At 37.2% G+C, this 14,942-nt stretch overlaps 1 protein-coding gene across 1 annotated transcript in view; it reads left to right on the top strand.

The window, feature by feature from the left end:
- Window positions 1–14,942, top strand: part of DMGDH (dimethylglycine dehydrogenase) — a 42,996-nt gene that overhangs the window by 26,102 nt on the left and 1,952 nt on the right. The window contains exons 10-14 of the mRNA XM_065655862.1: window positions 144–309; window positions 2,214–2,344; window positions 3,765–3,982; window positions 4,869–5,026; window positions 6,099–6,158. Coding sequence (XP_065511934.1) covers window positions 144–309; window positions 2,214–2,344; window positions 3,765–3,982; window positions 4,869–5,026; window positions 6,099–6,158 — 733 coding nt within the window. The remainder of the gene's footprint in view (window positions 1–143; window positions 310–2,213; window positions 2,345–3,764; window positions 3,983–4,868; window positions 5,027–6,098; window positions 6,159–14,942) is intronic.

Raw genomic sequence — 14,942 nt, 5'->3', positions numbered from 1 at the left:
AAATATTGGGTAAGCTACCTACAATTAGGAAAGTCTATCTCTTTTGAATGATTATTAAACTGAAGAGACGGAAGACCATGTTTTGCTGTAAAGAGCACAAAATTTCCAAATTGTGTCTTATGTGTGTAAATCCTCTGTTTCAGACCCAGTTTTCGGCGCACAAATTGGTTTGAACCTGTGGGTCGTGAATATAAACAGGTTATGGAAAAAGTCGGTGTCATTGACCTGTCACCATTTGGCAAGTTTAAAGTAAAAGGCACAGATTCTGTTAAGCTGCTGGATCATCTATTTGCAAACGTTGTTCCAAAGGTAAATGGGACAGTGCTAAGTATTGTAAAGTAGGATTTAGACAAACAAGATCTGTTTCAGAAATAGAAAATGAAGCATAATATTACTGCCATATCTTTCAAATACCAAATACTCAGATCCTTTGAAGAAGTCACTGTGTCAGGAGATGTATTTCACCCAGCTAAAAGTATGGACAGTGGAGTTTATACTAGAGTAGCCCCACACAGAAATACTTTTTTGGCACATATAATTCAATCATAGAATGGTTGAGGTTGGAAGTGTCTTCTGGAGGTCACCTTGTCCAACCAAGTGTTTAAGCAGGTCCCTGGAGCTCATTGCCTAGGACTATGTCCTGCCTTTTAAATATCTCCAAGGATGGAGACTCCATCAGCTGCCTGTCCAACTTGTTTGTGTGCTCAGTCACCTTTAGAGAAAGAGAGTTTCTTTGAAACAGAACCTTCTGAGTTTCAAATCTTTGTCTAAAGAAGTACAAGTGAATCTCACCCGCAATTATTTTACAGTAGCAGTAGAATAGCTTGGCAGCTGCCTGCCTAAAACTGTGCTGTACTGGATGTACGCAAAAATAGTGTCCTATAGGTTTAAGAGAAAGGAGAACCTGAATGTAGTAATACTTTCTACTGTATTAATTTCATTATAGCAATATAGATTAAAAGTTTGTCTTCTTTCTAGCTTGGGGTAGAGGTGGGGTAACTGTCATCAGTGGGCATGGATAACACTTGCTGAATACATTTATATGGTGGGGTAAAGCAAGATTAAACAGGAAATTATGTGAAGAAAGTGAGTGTTTTCTGTGGAGTTTATTCAGTGTTGCTAAGGGGAAAAAGAAAGATAAACAGCAAAACAGAACAAAGAGTTTGAGTCCCTGTAAAAATCCAGCTTTCACCCAGTTGATTATTTAAGCTCTCTGATTTTTGGTACCATTCATGCTTGTCTGAATCATAAAATAATTTGGTGAAGTCGCTGAAGAAATACCTTTATCAAAAGCAGACTGAGTGTGGCTCTCATCAGATCCTGAAAATTCAACTGTGTGCCTCTAATATGCCAGTAATTATATTAATGTAACACGACCTTGCAAAAGAATGACAATATCTGCAATATTTTTCATTTTCTCTTTCATTTTCTGGAATCTGGGTGCTGACTGGATGATTGACAATGTTCTTATGAAAGCAGAATGAAATAAGAGAGATTAAATTCTGCCTCTGGAACCAGACCAGCACAACAGCTATGGCACATTTGTATTTCTGTTCTTATGGATGATATCTGTATGAACATGTGTATGTTTTTTGGTCACAGCTAAGTAACTATTATTTGAAATTTTGCCTCTAGAGATCACGTTTCTACACAGAATCTGATTCAAATGTACAGAAATATAGATTCATAGTCAGCAACTACATAAAATATAAAAGCGTACATAAATCAGGGCCACCAAAGCACAAGCCAGCTCAGTATTTCTTTCTTTAAAGTAAGTGGAAAAGTAATGTTAGCCATTTGGGATCTGAAAACCTTATTAACATGATTGAAAAAGAATATTTATGTCAATAACATGTAGAATTTTTTATTCTGATGATCAGAGAATGAACTAAAATTGATCTAATTTGAAGTGAAAATGCGTTCTTAAATGTAACTTAAGAACACATTGTGTAATACACAATAAAAAAAGTATTTATATAGATCTTGATTTATCTAATTTCAAAGATTTCTCTGGTTTCTGTGCTGAAAAATGTGAAATTTCCACTGTAAAGCTTAAGCTTGGCCAATTGTGTATCTGTCTGCTCCTATTATAGCATAGCAGAACAAACACAAAAACATTCTTTCAAGTAAAGACAATTCTGTATATTTCATAATGTTTAAGAATTAAAAACTTTTCTTTTTCATTCTTAATAATTGCAAATTTTACTCTGTAGGTGGGATCCACAAATATAAGCCATATGCTAACACCGAGAGGAAAAGTTTATGCTGAGCTAACAGTCTCTCAACTGTATCCTGGAGAATTTATGCTTGTAACTGGATCAGGGTCCGAACTCCATGATCTGAGGTTAGTTTATTTTTTATACAGGAAGCACATAGAGCTATACAGTCACGTTAATATAGAAACCTTTTTACTAAGTGCCAAATTCTTCATTATTACTCAACAAACCTTTTGGTAGGTTCAAGATAATTCTACTTGTTTCGTGATTTTTTGCTTCTTAGGAGTTTGGTTAGGTTGAATCCTGAAGTGTAAGCCGTTGCATATTGGATTATTATTGGTGCAAAAAGATGGAGAATATACTGAGAGTTATGTAATACACTTTAGTGGAGGTAGTTCTTGTTTTGTTGTTGAACCTGTTTGTGTTGGACATCGTGTGATGTAACACAGTGTGGTTGTTGCTTTCCAGTGTTTTCTCTTACGCAAAAAAGAAAATTGGCTTTGAAGACGCATGACCGTGCAGGCACTGACCTGGCCAATACAGATGGGTGGTGTAGTCTTCCTGATAATGTGATAATGTCTCTCCTTTGGGCTCTGGGGTCACGAAGTGAAACAACAGAAAGAAAGGGGGTAGAAGCAGTTGCAGGATGACTTTATTAAAATGCTTTTCATAGATGAGCATTGGAAGCAACATGTCTGGTGCTGTATGCACGTATTAAGAAAAATACTTTTTTCTTACTGGAGACTGCTGACAAATAAATTATTCAAAATTAATCAACACATAAAAGACTGAAGCTTGCTACCTCAACACACAATGAATAATGTATTATTTCATAACAGTCCCATGGGAATCAGTAGGACCATTGACACATCTGGGAACCGATTGGCAGAACCAGACCTAATGCATTTACTTCTACAGAATTTCAGCAGTCCTATTTGGTACTCCCCTGTGCCTGAGATCTGCTTAAGAAAGTAGTACTTTATAAGACTTTTTAATATACTCCTTTCATTTGTTTCATGAGCTTCCTGAAAGACAATACCCAGCTGATGTTTTTTATTAGATCAAAACTCAATAATTAACTTCCTGCCAGTACTTTAAATACCGTATTCAGGAAGGAATAAGCCTGGTTGTACATTTCTATTGACAGAGAAATGTATATTGAGATTTCTTATGTTCATTGTGTTTATTGCTTGCTTTTTTTGTATGTCGACTTTTTATTAACACATTCTAGATCCAAAGGCAAATCTGTTTTTCTATTCTATCAGATAACTTCTCTTATCTTGAAATACTTTTCCACCCTTTTAAATTCTCTCCTTTCCTGGCAGTATCCCAAATGCATCTGTTCCTCTACCAATATCTCACCAGAAAACTCTTTTTAACATGAATGCTGGATTTGTGTAGTGTAGCACGTAGTTCCATTGGTTTTGAGAAGGTATGGGCCTGGAAGCTGCTGGGAAGATGAACGCTAATGTAAATATTCCTTTTTAACCTTTATCTAAATGAGTTATTTTTCATAAGAAACTTAACATGTCTATGTTTTGCATACAGATGGATAGAAGAGGAAGTAACGAGAGGTGGATATAAAGTTGAAATAGAAAACATGACAGATGAGATGGGAGTACTTGGTGTAGCAGGTCCTTATGCCCGACAAATCCTCCAGAAGTTGACAAGTGAGGATCTGAGAGATAGTTCATTTAATTTTCTACAGTCCAAACATTTAAAACTTTCTGATATTGCTGTTACTGCCATTAGGATATCATACACAGGTAAGCACTAGAGAAAAGAGGCTCTTAAGGAAAAGGGTAATAAATAAAACGTAAGCATAACTAAAATTATGTTGAAAAATAAATTTCATCGTGTATTCATAAACAATAGGTTCATCACATTTTATGTACAAATTTTTGAGGAAATGCAGTACATTGATTTTTTTTCAAATGCTATCTGGTCAGGGTCTGTGCTGAGTTTTCCAAACCATTTTTTTCTGCAATATGCTATAGTGTAAATATTTATTTCACAGAACAAAAGGCCAGTTCTGATAACCTCTGTGGTATTGCTGCAAAACCAATGTCAAGAATTGTTTTTGGATTACCGTATATTAGTGTTTGTCAAGTGCCTTGAAATCGTAACTCTGTAATACTGAGTATTTGTTTTTCTCAGTTACTTTTAATTTTTATTTATTTTTATGTCCGACTCTACTGCAATGGACTGAATTCAGACCATTCTGAAGCAGCTGAAACCCCTCTCTATTGTACTAAATATGATACAATATGCTTGTTTTATGCTTATTTACACTCAGTTACGTTTGCTGTTCACTTGCCAAGTCATCGTCTATTTGTAAAGTCTTTAAGCTTCATTTCTCATTGTGACTTTCCTACACGGCCTTTTCTTATCAGTTGTTCTGATTGATTCCCACCCCATATTTCAGTTAACAGTTTAAATTAGAATAATAATACCACTGTTTAAGATCTGGGCATAAATGATCTGGTGGTTCTTGCAGGGAATTAGACTTGTTATATGATAACAGAATTGACCCTAGAAAGTGAAGTACCACTCACAGCATTGATCCCCACTTTTTACAAATGATAGGACTGTATTTATTAGGATTGTTTCATTGTTAAGCTGATGAAACCGTTAATCTTATTTGTATAACAGGTGAATTGGGCTGGGAGCTCTATCACAGAAAAGAAGATTCTGTAGCTCTTTACAGTGCAATCATGGAAGCTGGCCAAAAAGAGGGAATTGACAACTTTGGAACATATGCTCTGAATGCTTTAAGGCTGGAAAAGGGTTTCCGAGCCTGGGGGGCAGAGGTCAGGAAATATAACTACTATTCTTCCTGTTTATTTTCTTTATTTCAGTATGACTACACAGCTCTCAGTCGGAGATAGCTCAGATAGTATTTGTTCCAGTTTCTCAATTTAGCATGAAAACAAAATTTATTTGAGGAGGAAAAGCTGCTATAAATCTGAAAAGTGTATTTTCTAAATAAAAGTAACTTGTATACTCCATTGCACTGCTGGCGAAGAAACACTTGCTTTGATTCACTGACATTTTTCCCTCTTGCGTATAACAAAATTATGAATGTTTTGCTGAGCTCTAGTGTTTTGAAATCAAAGGTTTGGCTGATAGATTCTGAAAATGTTTTATTTCTGTAATAACTGTGTCACGAGAGGCCAATTATTCTTGCTTCATGATGTATTTGGAAATTTTTCATTTCCCATTAGCTTGTTTCTGACAGATTTTCTTGCTCATAATATAGAACTACTCATGAGGCCTAGAGAATTTTGGGAAAATCAGTTTAATTCCTCCTTATCTGAAATTTTTCCTAATTCCTTTAGAAAGGAAAGAACACAGGACAGAGAAATGGTGGACATTTAGGGGTTGTTTTGTTTTCCAGTGATAATTATTTCCATTCTTGCTTCAAATGCTGCCTAACAAATCATCCCCCCTACACCTAATGGGAAGGTGGTAAATAAAATTAGCTTTGTGTTTTATTTTCCTTTCTAGCTAAGGCATTCTGCTGTGTTGCAATTAATGTGCATACCTCAGTTATTCAATCTTCTGCATATTCCATTCTGCTTTGATGGAAAGCCTTGTTTTTTACTGAAATGTGTGTTTGCATTGTATATTGAAAATTAGATGAATGATTTATATATCAGTACTTTATATTAGACTATAATAGTAGATATTCTGTTGAAACCACATATAGGAAGCATACAGTGTATTAAAATGGAAGTTGCACATATGCAACATGGAAGACATTGACTCAGGAGTAAATAGAAGGCTGCATGGAATACCTAATAAATAACCCACACCCCCAACCCAAAAGCTATGATAGTCCATCACATATGGACGGCGAATTTTTTTTTTTTTTTTAAACAGATGAACTGTGACACTAATCCCTTGGAAGCTGGACTGGGAAGCTTTGTAAAGCTAAACAAGGTATGTCTTATAATTTTGAAGTGTTCTATTATGCTTAAGGTTATTTCTTTAAGTGTTTGAAAAGAAAAATGTCATTATCTGTAAAATAAAATAGATTTAGAAAATAAACTGAGCAACTTCTTTTCACTGTATATAAGAATAATTACTTTATTAAGTACTGATTTGTTTTTAAAAAAAGTTTCATACTTCCATATTTCTTGCTAACAAAATTACACATTAGGTCAGGAAGTTCCAAATAATCAGTGTCGTCTGCATGAAAAATAACACTTTGTGATTTCATGGAGAAATTTAATTTGTGCTTTTGTAAACATACAGTATCTATACAAAAGCTGAAGAAGCCTGTTCATATTGTGGAAACAATTTATCTGCTTACTCTTGTTAAAGGAGTTGTCTGCATGATCATTTTTTTTGGCTACCACTCTAGTACAGCAATTATTGAAAAAAACCAATAGATTCCTGCTGTTTGAGTTGATGGGCTAACTGGTAGCAACAGATGACATTAGAGCTGCACAGGAAATGACTTCACCAGGTTTCATGGAAAGGTCCTCTATGCCACATGATTTGAGTTTCATTTGGACCATGAAAGAAAATTACAAGCAATTTCTGTATGTATTAGACTGTAACAGACTTTGGTTTGCTAAAATATTAATATAAGAAATGAATATGTTGATAAAAGGAGATGGAATAACATATTTTTATTTTTACTGCACACTTAAATTCAACTAGTCCCATTCTCTAAACTTCAAATCAGACAGGAACAACTTATGAGCAGAGCACCTCTTCAGAAATTCTATAAACAACTAATTGTTTTTATTTTATTAACTTACTTATTAATTTAACTTACATTTGACTCATATCCAAGTTGTCAGTCAGCAGTTCTTCTGAATTTTTTTTTTTTTTTTCCTTCAGTAATTGCTGTACTAGAGTGGTAGGGTCTAATGTAGTTCTAATGTAGTGGAAGTTTCTAATGTAAAAGAGCAGGTCCTATATTTTTCAAGTTAGGTGCCCTAAATGAAGAGGTATTTCTGACAATTTTTTGCCTCAGTTTTTCATCTGTAAAACAGAGGAAGTGCCAACATTTTTATCTAAGAGAGATCAAGAAGAAAAAGTCACGTTTGTGAGACATTTCCTATTTACAATGATGTAATGTGATACAGGAACAAATTATCTTCTTATTTATATTCCCTTTATACCTGAAAAGATAATGAATCAGATATTAAATGACCCTGGATATTTTTGCCATGATTTGTGGAGGCACTGTGGAACTGATAAAAGGAATCAAAATCTTTAAAGTTACAGCTCCAAATAAACAACATATCTTAAGCTTTGGATAGGCGAGAACTGTGGAGGCATGTTAAACCTAAAAAGGTACTTTTATCTTTGAGACAATTTCACCAGCAGTAACAGGGATGAACCCAGGAAGATGCTTTTCCTCTCCAAATGTTGAACCTGTCTATAGATGTTAAAGTTCTTCAGCCTGTGCAGGATTGATAAAACATTCATTTTTGTCCTAATCTAACATCAGTGTGTACACCAGCATGAGATACAAGGTATGAACTTGTTCTTAGCCACTGGAAGGCAAGGTGCTCCCAGGCATGTCAATGGTGGTTCCTACATGCAGTGGAGTTACAGCTGTCTCTCGGCTACTGTTCTTTTGCCCTAGCCAGAGAAAATGACACATGCAAGGAAAATACAGAATCTTATGGAACAGGATTGAGGAGAGCATTAGCAGGATTATGGGATAATGCAATGAAAAATGTTACTGTTCCTAGTTTTTCTTTCTACTTCCATTTGATGTATCTTTCCATCTGATACTTTGATATTTTTTTCTTTAAAGTGTAAGCAGGGAAGCAGCCATAAGAAGGGAAAGCTGTTGCTTGCCAAGATGCCCATGCAGAACGTGCAAAGGCATCAGCGTGCATGAAGTACTTGATTCGTTATTGCTCCACACGCTTCTCTGCATGGCTGAAATGCAAGGTTGGAACAGCGCTCTGGAGCAGATACTCTCATTGTAGATGAATGGGCATGGAATTAATCTCCAACATAGATGCAGGATGTCAGCCTAAAATATTTGCCAGTTTTGCCGAACTAATGTGAAAAAGGAAATAATCAATGTTTATGTCTTGATCCAAATGAGGGCAGTTGTGACTGTTTGTTGACACTGCAGAGGTACCCGAGCTAACTCAGATATTGAAAGTGGTCTGAGCACTGTATCATGAAGTGCAATGTGAGATTATTTACTTTGCCTTTTGGCAGCTTGCCGGTGTGACTCCCAATTCCATACCTCTGGTTTTGGTGTCTGTTTGGCATGGCATAGACCTCAGCATTCCTTAGGGGCCACTGTGACTGAAAACAAAGAAAATACTCTGTTATCATCTGCTCCTGGTGTTAAGGAAACTTTCTGTCAAAAAAAGGGCAAACGGGATACAAACTAGGAAGAACAGATAAATCTGTTTGACACCTTGGTCTGTGGTTTTGTTGACAGGGTTTGTTCTTTCAAGCACGCGCCCCCAGCTGGGGAAAGTGCTGGTTTCTGCGTAAATTAGAACCAAAACGTAGTGTTCAGCTATCGGGGTTTAACCCCAACCGGCAACTAAAGCCGTGAGTGCCTTGTTTTGCTCTATCCAAGACTGCCATCTCCTGGGCAGTCCCTCTGCAGCGGCATCGCTGCCATTCGGGAAGAAAACGCGGTAGACGTTGGAAACCTTTGGGACTCTCCTCCAGGAGGGGTCCGAGTGCTTAGCTAAGATTTAGTGTTTGTTTCCAATAGGAGGAAATACCGTCGTCAGAAACAGTGTTACTTTGTTGCAGCCCTGCTTATTTACTGGGACATTTTATTTGTTCTCCATTCCAAGCATTTTTCCAGATTATAAAATAATACCTAGAATCCCTCTCCCTTCACTTTTTCTTAGATCTACTCTACCAGCACTATTTTTACCTTCATTTCCTGCTCCTTTTCCTGTCTTCTTCTCACTGTTTATGTCTTATCTCCACCAAGCCTATTCAGTGACTACCTGCACTAGGGAAGGTTGTGGGAAAAGTGGCAGAAAGGAAGATGTACATGCTGGCTCTGGGTCTCTGCAGCATTGTGGCATACGTGGTCATTTATATAATCACCTGTGTAAGATGCTACTGTTCTGATCTGGTGACTCTATGCTTTAATGACATGGTCTCTAACACTCATAAGCAGCAGTATGAAATCAAAACCTTTCACCTGCAGGGGAGTAGTGGTGAATAAGGGTAACCAGGAAAGCACCGCCTTGTGACCATTTGCTTATGTTTTGCACCATTTGATTTTTTTTTTTTCCCCACTGACTTTAAAATGGGAACTGGGCTTGCAGTACCATAGCAAATGAGTCATTTTTGTCTTCTAATTCGTAAAATCCAGTATAGGGTGTATAGAGAAGGCGTAGCCAGTGGAATGCTTGGCACCTGCTGTCCAGGTCTGCTGGGAGCACTGCTGCTATTCATAGTTGATTCTGGACAGGCGAACCTGCAAGAATTTCTGTAACTCCCCCTTACTGCCATTGTGTGCCTTTCCCTCACCTTCTCCAGCTTGTATCCCTCCTGTTCTGAGAGGAGCAACTACAGTAGAGGTCACTGACCCTTCTCCACAAACTGGTATAAGGTTTTGGTTTTGCCATCCCTACTCCATGTGAGAAAGGGAGGAGGAGGGAGAAAAAAGGGCACAGACTTTACTGAAGAAGGGATAAGGAGCCTGGGGAAAAGCAGAGGGACCTGAAAAAGGATGGAGTGATGGAAAGGTACAAGGTATTTGAGAGGGGGAAAGGGTACTGTTTTTCCCCTCCCCGCGCTCCTTCACTCCCCGTTTATTATGCCTATAACACATTTATTCAGTTTACTTTTCCACCTAAGCCCTGTCCCCATGCAAATTGAAATTTAGGAGTGGAACCATATTCTGTGGTTACTTGAACTGGTGTTCAGAGGGTCATAAAACAGAGGATTTATTCCATAAATTTATACAGAGTATGAAACACATTAGAAATAATCTGCTCTAATTTTGTTATCCGTATAAAACGCATACCTAGGTCACTCCCAGTGTGTTTGTTGGGCAATGTAAAGGAATAAGTACCCACATTGCTAGGAGTTTTGAGCCAAAATAACTCAATAATTCATCAGTTGTTTGTATCATGTCGATTTCTTAGAGCTGGCTGTTTGCATACAAGAAGGACTTAGGCAGATGGAATGAAAGGTGTAGTGATGCAGGTGTCATACATACCGAGTGGCTGCATCTCCCTTAGAAAACTGGTTTGTGTGGTGTGAACTGTAGCTTTTGTTTGCTGCAGAAAAAGAAACCTGTCAAATGGTTGCTGTCTGTGGAGGAAAACGATCTTCAATTATTGCCCTGGTGAGAGAGGTATCATTTGGAGTGTTACCCTGAAATTATTCAAGACCAACTAAGAATAATTAATTTCAAAATATTGCATTGATGGTGTCTCCAGTGTGTTGTAACGTGATGGTTATAGCAGATCACAGCAGCTGTTGATGCTGCCTTATGCAGTTGGGTGGCTTTGTGTACATAATTTGACTGCATGCCTGCAGTTTTAAGTGGTATCCCAAATAAACAACATTTTGTCATTAAGAGATTTGCATATCTTTGCCAGTTATTGTTGAATAGATATGCCGCTTTTCTTCCTAGATACCTAGACTTTATTCTGCTAAACAGCACAATAAAAAAAAAAAAAGAAAAAGTTTTATAGATAATTCCTATTCCTTTGCTTCCTTTATGCCACAAAAGATTTTTACAGAGGGCTAAAATTAGGATCCGCATGCCATTGAAAGCTCAGCACACTTGAAACACAGTAAGTTAAACTCTTCAGGGTACATCAGTGTGCCTAAAAAATGATCTCATCAGTTGATATCTCCTGAATGCTTAAAATATATATACATATAATATATATATTTAGCTTGTGCTAGCAAACACACGGTTACTTACACAAGGTAAAAGCCTGATGAGGATGAGGAGAAGGCATATATGTATGCCTGATATATTAATAGATGAGGTAATGAATGGGCTCCCTTTAACTATATGCTGTTTGAAAATCTTCAGTGATTTATCTTTGTGATATTATTTTCCATTGTAATCTGTATGTTGGGCAACACAAGTAAAAGGTACAAACCACCTCTTTTGTTTTTTTCAGGTGAACTGTACTCAAATTAAAAAATATGAAGCTAAGCAGTAGATATTATCTTTATCTTGTATCTAAGCAGTGTTTTTATTTAATGTGAAAACGTTATATCTGCCAAAGCGTAATGCTTTGGGAGCTCATGCCAAGATAATGGAAAAACTTCCGTATTTTACATTTAGCTTATTAGGACTCCCCTTACTCTAAGTAGTCAAAGTTTTACATTGTTACTGCATGTCAAGTGTTTATTTTATTTAACTAAGAGACAGTAAGAGCAGCTTTAAATTTGACATTTGTTTGAGGCTGGAATTGTTTAGGCTTTTCCTTTGTTTCTGTTCTTTTTCTTGTGTTTTGATTTTTTTTTCATTTATATTCTTTTACTGGATTTTCCTATTTTGAATGGGATTTTTTTTTTTCTTGCATTATAGTTACTGTCACAAGCTAAAGCAAAAAGAAGCCATACCCAGACTGACTATTTTTCTTCTGGAAATAGGAAGCAGTTGTTTCCAAGAATAGCCAGACTGAGTTTGAATGAATCAGTTTCCAAAATGCTGTTTTGATTGGAATGAACAACCTCATGCACACACATTCATAAATCAAAAATGAATAGTGATGGAAATGTGTTTAGTGTACAATTGACATGGATACCCAAGAATTTTAAAATAAGAAGACTGACCTAGTCAGATTCGTATGATTAGAATTTCTTACGAAGTTGCTTTAAATGTTTTTAGAAAATGCATATATACATGTTTTTTGCAGTTGTATATCATATTTTTATACATAAATTTTTATCCATGTTTGTATATGTGTTTATATATGTCCATAAACATATATATGCCCACATGTTTGCAAAGTGTGTGTGTGTGTATATATATATTTATATATTTGTGTGTATTTTGCAGAGTTTGAATTCTAGATTGCCTCTTGGTTATTTTTCCAGACAATGATTCTAAAAGAGAAGAATATTCTTAAACTTCAAGGAACATAAAATAACAAAGAACAAACCCATTATGTGAAACCCCCCAAATCCACCTCCAGTTAGCATAAGAACTATTCAGTGGTTTATTCCAGGTGTCTAATAGCTTGGCCTGGTTAAAACTAATTGAGTAAGAATTTAATTTTGTATCAGTAAACCAATAGGTACAGAATGATCCAGAGATACATAGATTCTAAACCTGCTAGTTGCTTGCTCTAATGGTTTCCGTATCTCAAAGGTAATTAAGAAGAGGAAGTCAAAATTATTTTTGCTGTCAACCTCAAGGTTCCAGTAACTAGTAAATTAACAGGACTTAACTGTCATCTATGCATTTAATCTGGAAGTGACCCATAAAAGCAGTACACATCTGTTATCAAGTCATACTCAAGGCTTTGATTATGATTTCTGCATTAACTTTTATGGAAACTGTTTTTCTGTTTCTAAATCAGGAATTCACAGAGGTATAAATTAACCAGAAACCTTGATTTTAAAAAACAAACAACAAAACCCCAAACAAAACCAAACAAAAACCATAAAAAACCCACGCCAAAATCAACAACAACAAAACACACAAAAAACCCCAAACAAACAAACTCCATAAAATACCACCACCATCACCAACAAAAAAACCACAAACAAAAAATAAAATACAAACAAAAATAAACAAAAAACCCAACACACAACAGCCACAAACATGAAAATGATAAGTGTTTTATAATGCTTTCATCTCTCTCTTCATCTATGTACTTACAAGTACTGCAGAAGGAAGGAGCTGTTCTGTCAGTACAGCAGTAGCTACATCAGTGCTGTGAGATACGTCATTTCCAAAGTCACTGGTTACAATTCTTTACCCTGGAAAACTTGGTGGTGACTCGGCTGAGGAAAAGAGCAGAGTAGAAGAATGCTGCCAGAAGCAAGTTCTGAGAGAGTCTTGTCTATTGCCACTCTTGTATTACCAAAGATATCTAAAAAGGGGAATTCAGACATTTATACTACTGTTTTAGGTGCTTTACTGTATCAGGAACATCCACAATGGGTTGGCAAATGACACAGGACTGAAGGGAGACCTGACCTCCTGCAGAGCACTAGCTGGAAGACAGAAGGCCCCATCACACTTGAATACTTGTGTTTAGTTCCGCAGTTACATTGTTCTAGACTAAACACCAGATGCTACATTAGCATGTATAGGAAGCAGCTGATGCAGCACTAAGCGTACCTGTAGTATATTTACTTCCTTGGTATTTCTGTGTGTCATGCAAAGCATTTTAGTCTGCGTGTTGTGTTGTGCTGTACAGTCTTATTTGTCCATCAGTGGACAAGGGAAGAGCTACTGATATCATCTCTCTGGAGTTCTGTAAGATCTTTGACATGATCCCCTACAACATCCTTCTCTCTAAATTGGAGAGATATAGGTTTGATGGGTGGACTGTCAAATGGATAAGGAACTGGATGATCACATCTAGAGAGTAGTGGTCAATGGCCTAACGTCCAGATGGAGATCAGTGATGAGTGGTTTCCCTCAGGGGCCTGTATTGGCACAAGTACTGTTTAATATCTTCATCAGTGACATAGACAATGGGATCAAGTGCACCCTCAACACATTTGCAGACAGCACCAAGCTGAGTGGTGCAGTCGACATGCTTAAGGAACAGGATGCCATCCAGAGGGACCTGGACAAGCTCAAGAAGTGGGCCCATGTGAACACCATGAGGTCCAACAAGACCACGTGCAAGGTCCTGCAAGTGGGTTGGGGCAACCCCTGGTGTCAATACAGGCTGGCAGATGAAGGAATTGAGAGCAGCCCTGCAGAGAAGGACTTGGGGGTACTGGTGGATGAGAAGCTGGGCATGACCTGGCACTGTGTTGTTGCAGCCTAGAAAGCCAACTGTATCCTGGGCTGCATCAAAAGGAGCGTGGTCAGCAGGTGGAGGGAGGTGATTCCGCCCCTCTGCTCCGCTCTGGTGAGACTCCATCTGGAGTCCTGTGTCCAGCTCTGGAGCCCTCAGTACAGGAAAAACATGGACCTGTTGGAGAGGGTTCAGAGGAGACCACAAAAATGACACCTTTATGCAGTCCGCTTCTTGAAATATGAGAATCTGTTTGTACCTTTTTAGGCAAGCTGAAAAAGGGAACTCCAAATGATGGTATTATTCTTTAACTAATATGCTGCATTATCGCATAAAATGGTAGATACAGGGAAAAAAAAATATTACATCCCATAAAATAAGAATATGGACCAAACTGCCAGATCTGCAGCCTGGCAGAGACACCAAACTGGAATAGTAACAAATTGCTATCATGGTTGCTGATGACATCAAAACAGATGTGTGTCCACATAGGGAGGCCAGGGCTTTAGGATTTGGGCATTGGTATTCCGGGTTTTTTATAGAAACTGAAATGAAACACAGTCTTCTGGCTCACGCCTTAACTGGGCAGACCATCTTGTAACACATCTCACTACATATGTGTTTCTACTACACTGCGAATTACAGATATTAAGGGACAGAGATCTAGAAAAACTAATATACTCAACAACATTATTGAGACATAATGTACCAATATAAAACCACCAAGATACAAGATATAGTGTCTTTTGAAGATTTGAGTTAATCTGTATTTCATATGGGATACTTAAATGATAGGAAAACAAATGAAGGCAAA

Source organism: Caloenas nicobarica, chromosome Z (assembly GCF_036013445.1).
Source record: "Caloenas nicobarica isolate bCalNic1 chromosome Z, bCalNic1.hap1, whole genome shotgun sequence".
Classification (NCBI taxonomy): domain Eukaryota; kingdom Metazoa; phylum Chordata; class Aves; order Columbiformes; family Columbidae; genus Caloenas; species Caloenas nicobarica.
The sequence above is the reverse complement of the archived record's forward strand: the minus strand, read 5'-3'. Positions and strand labels throughout refer to the sequence as shown.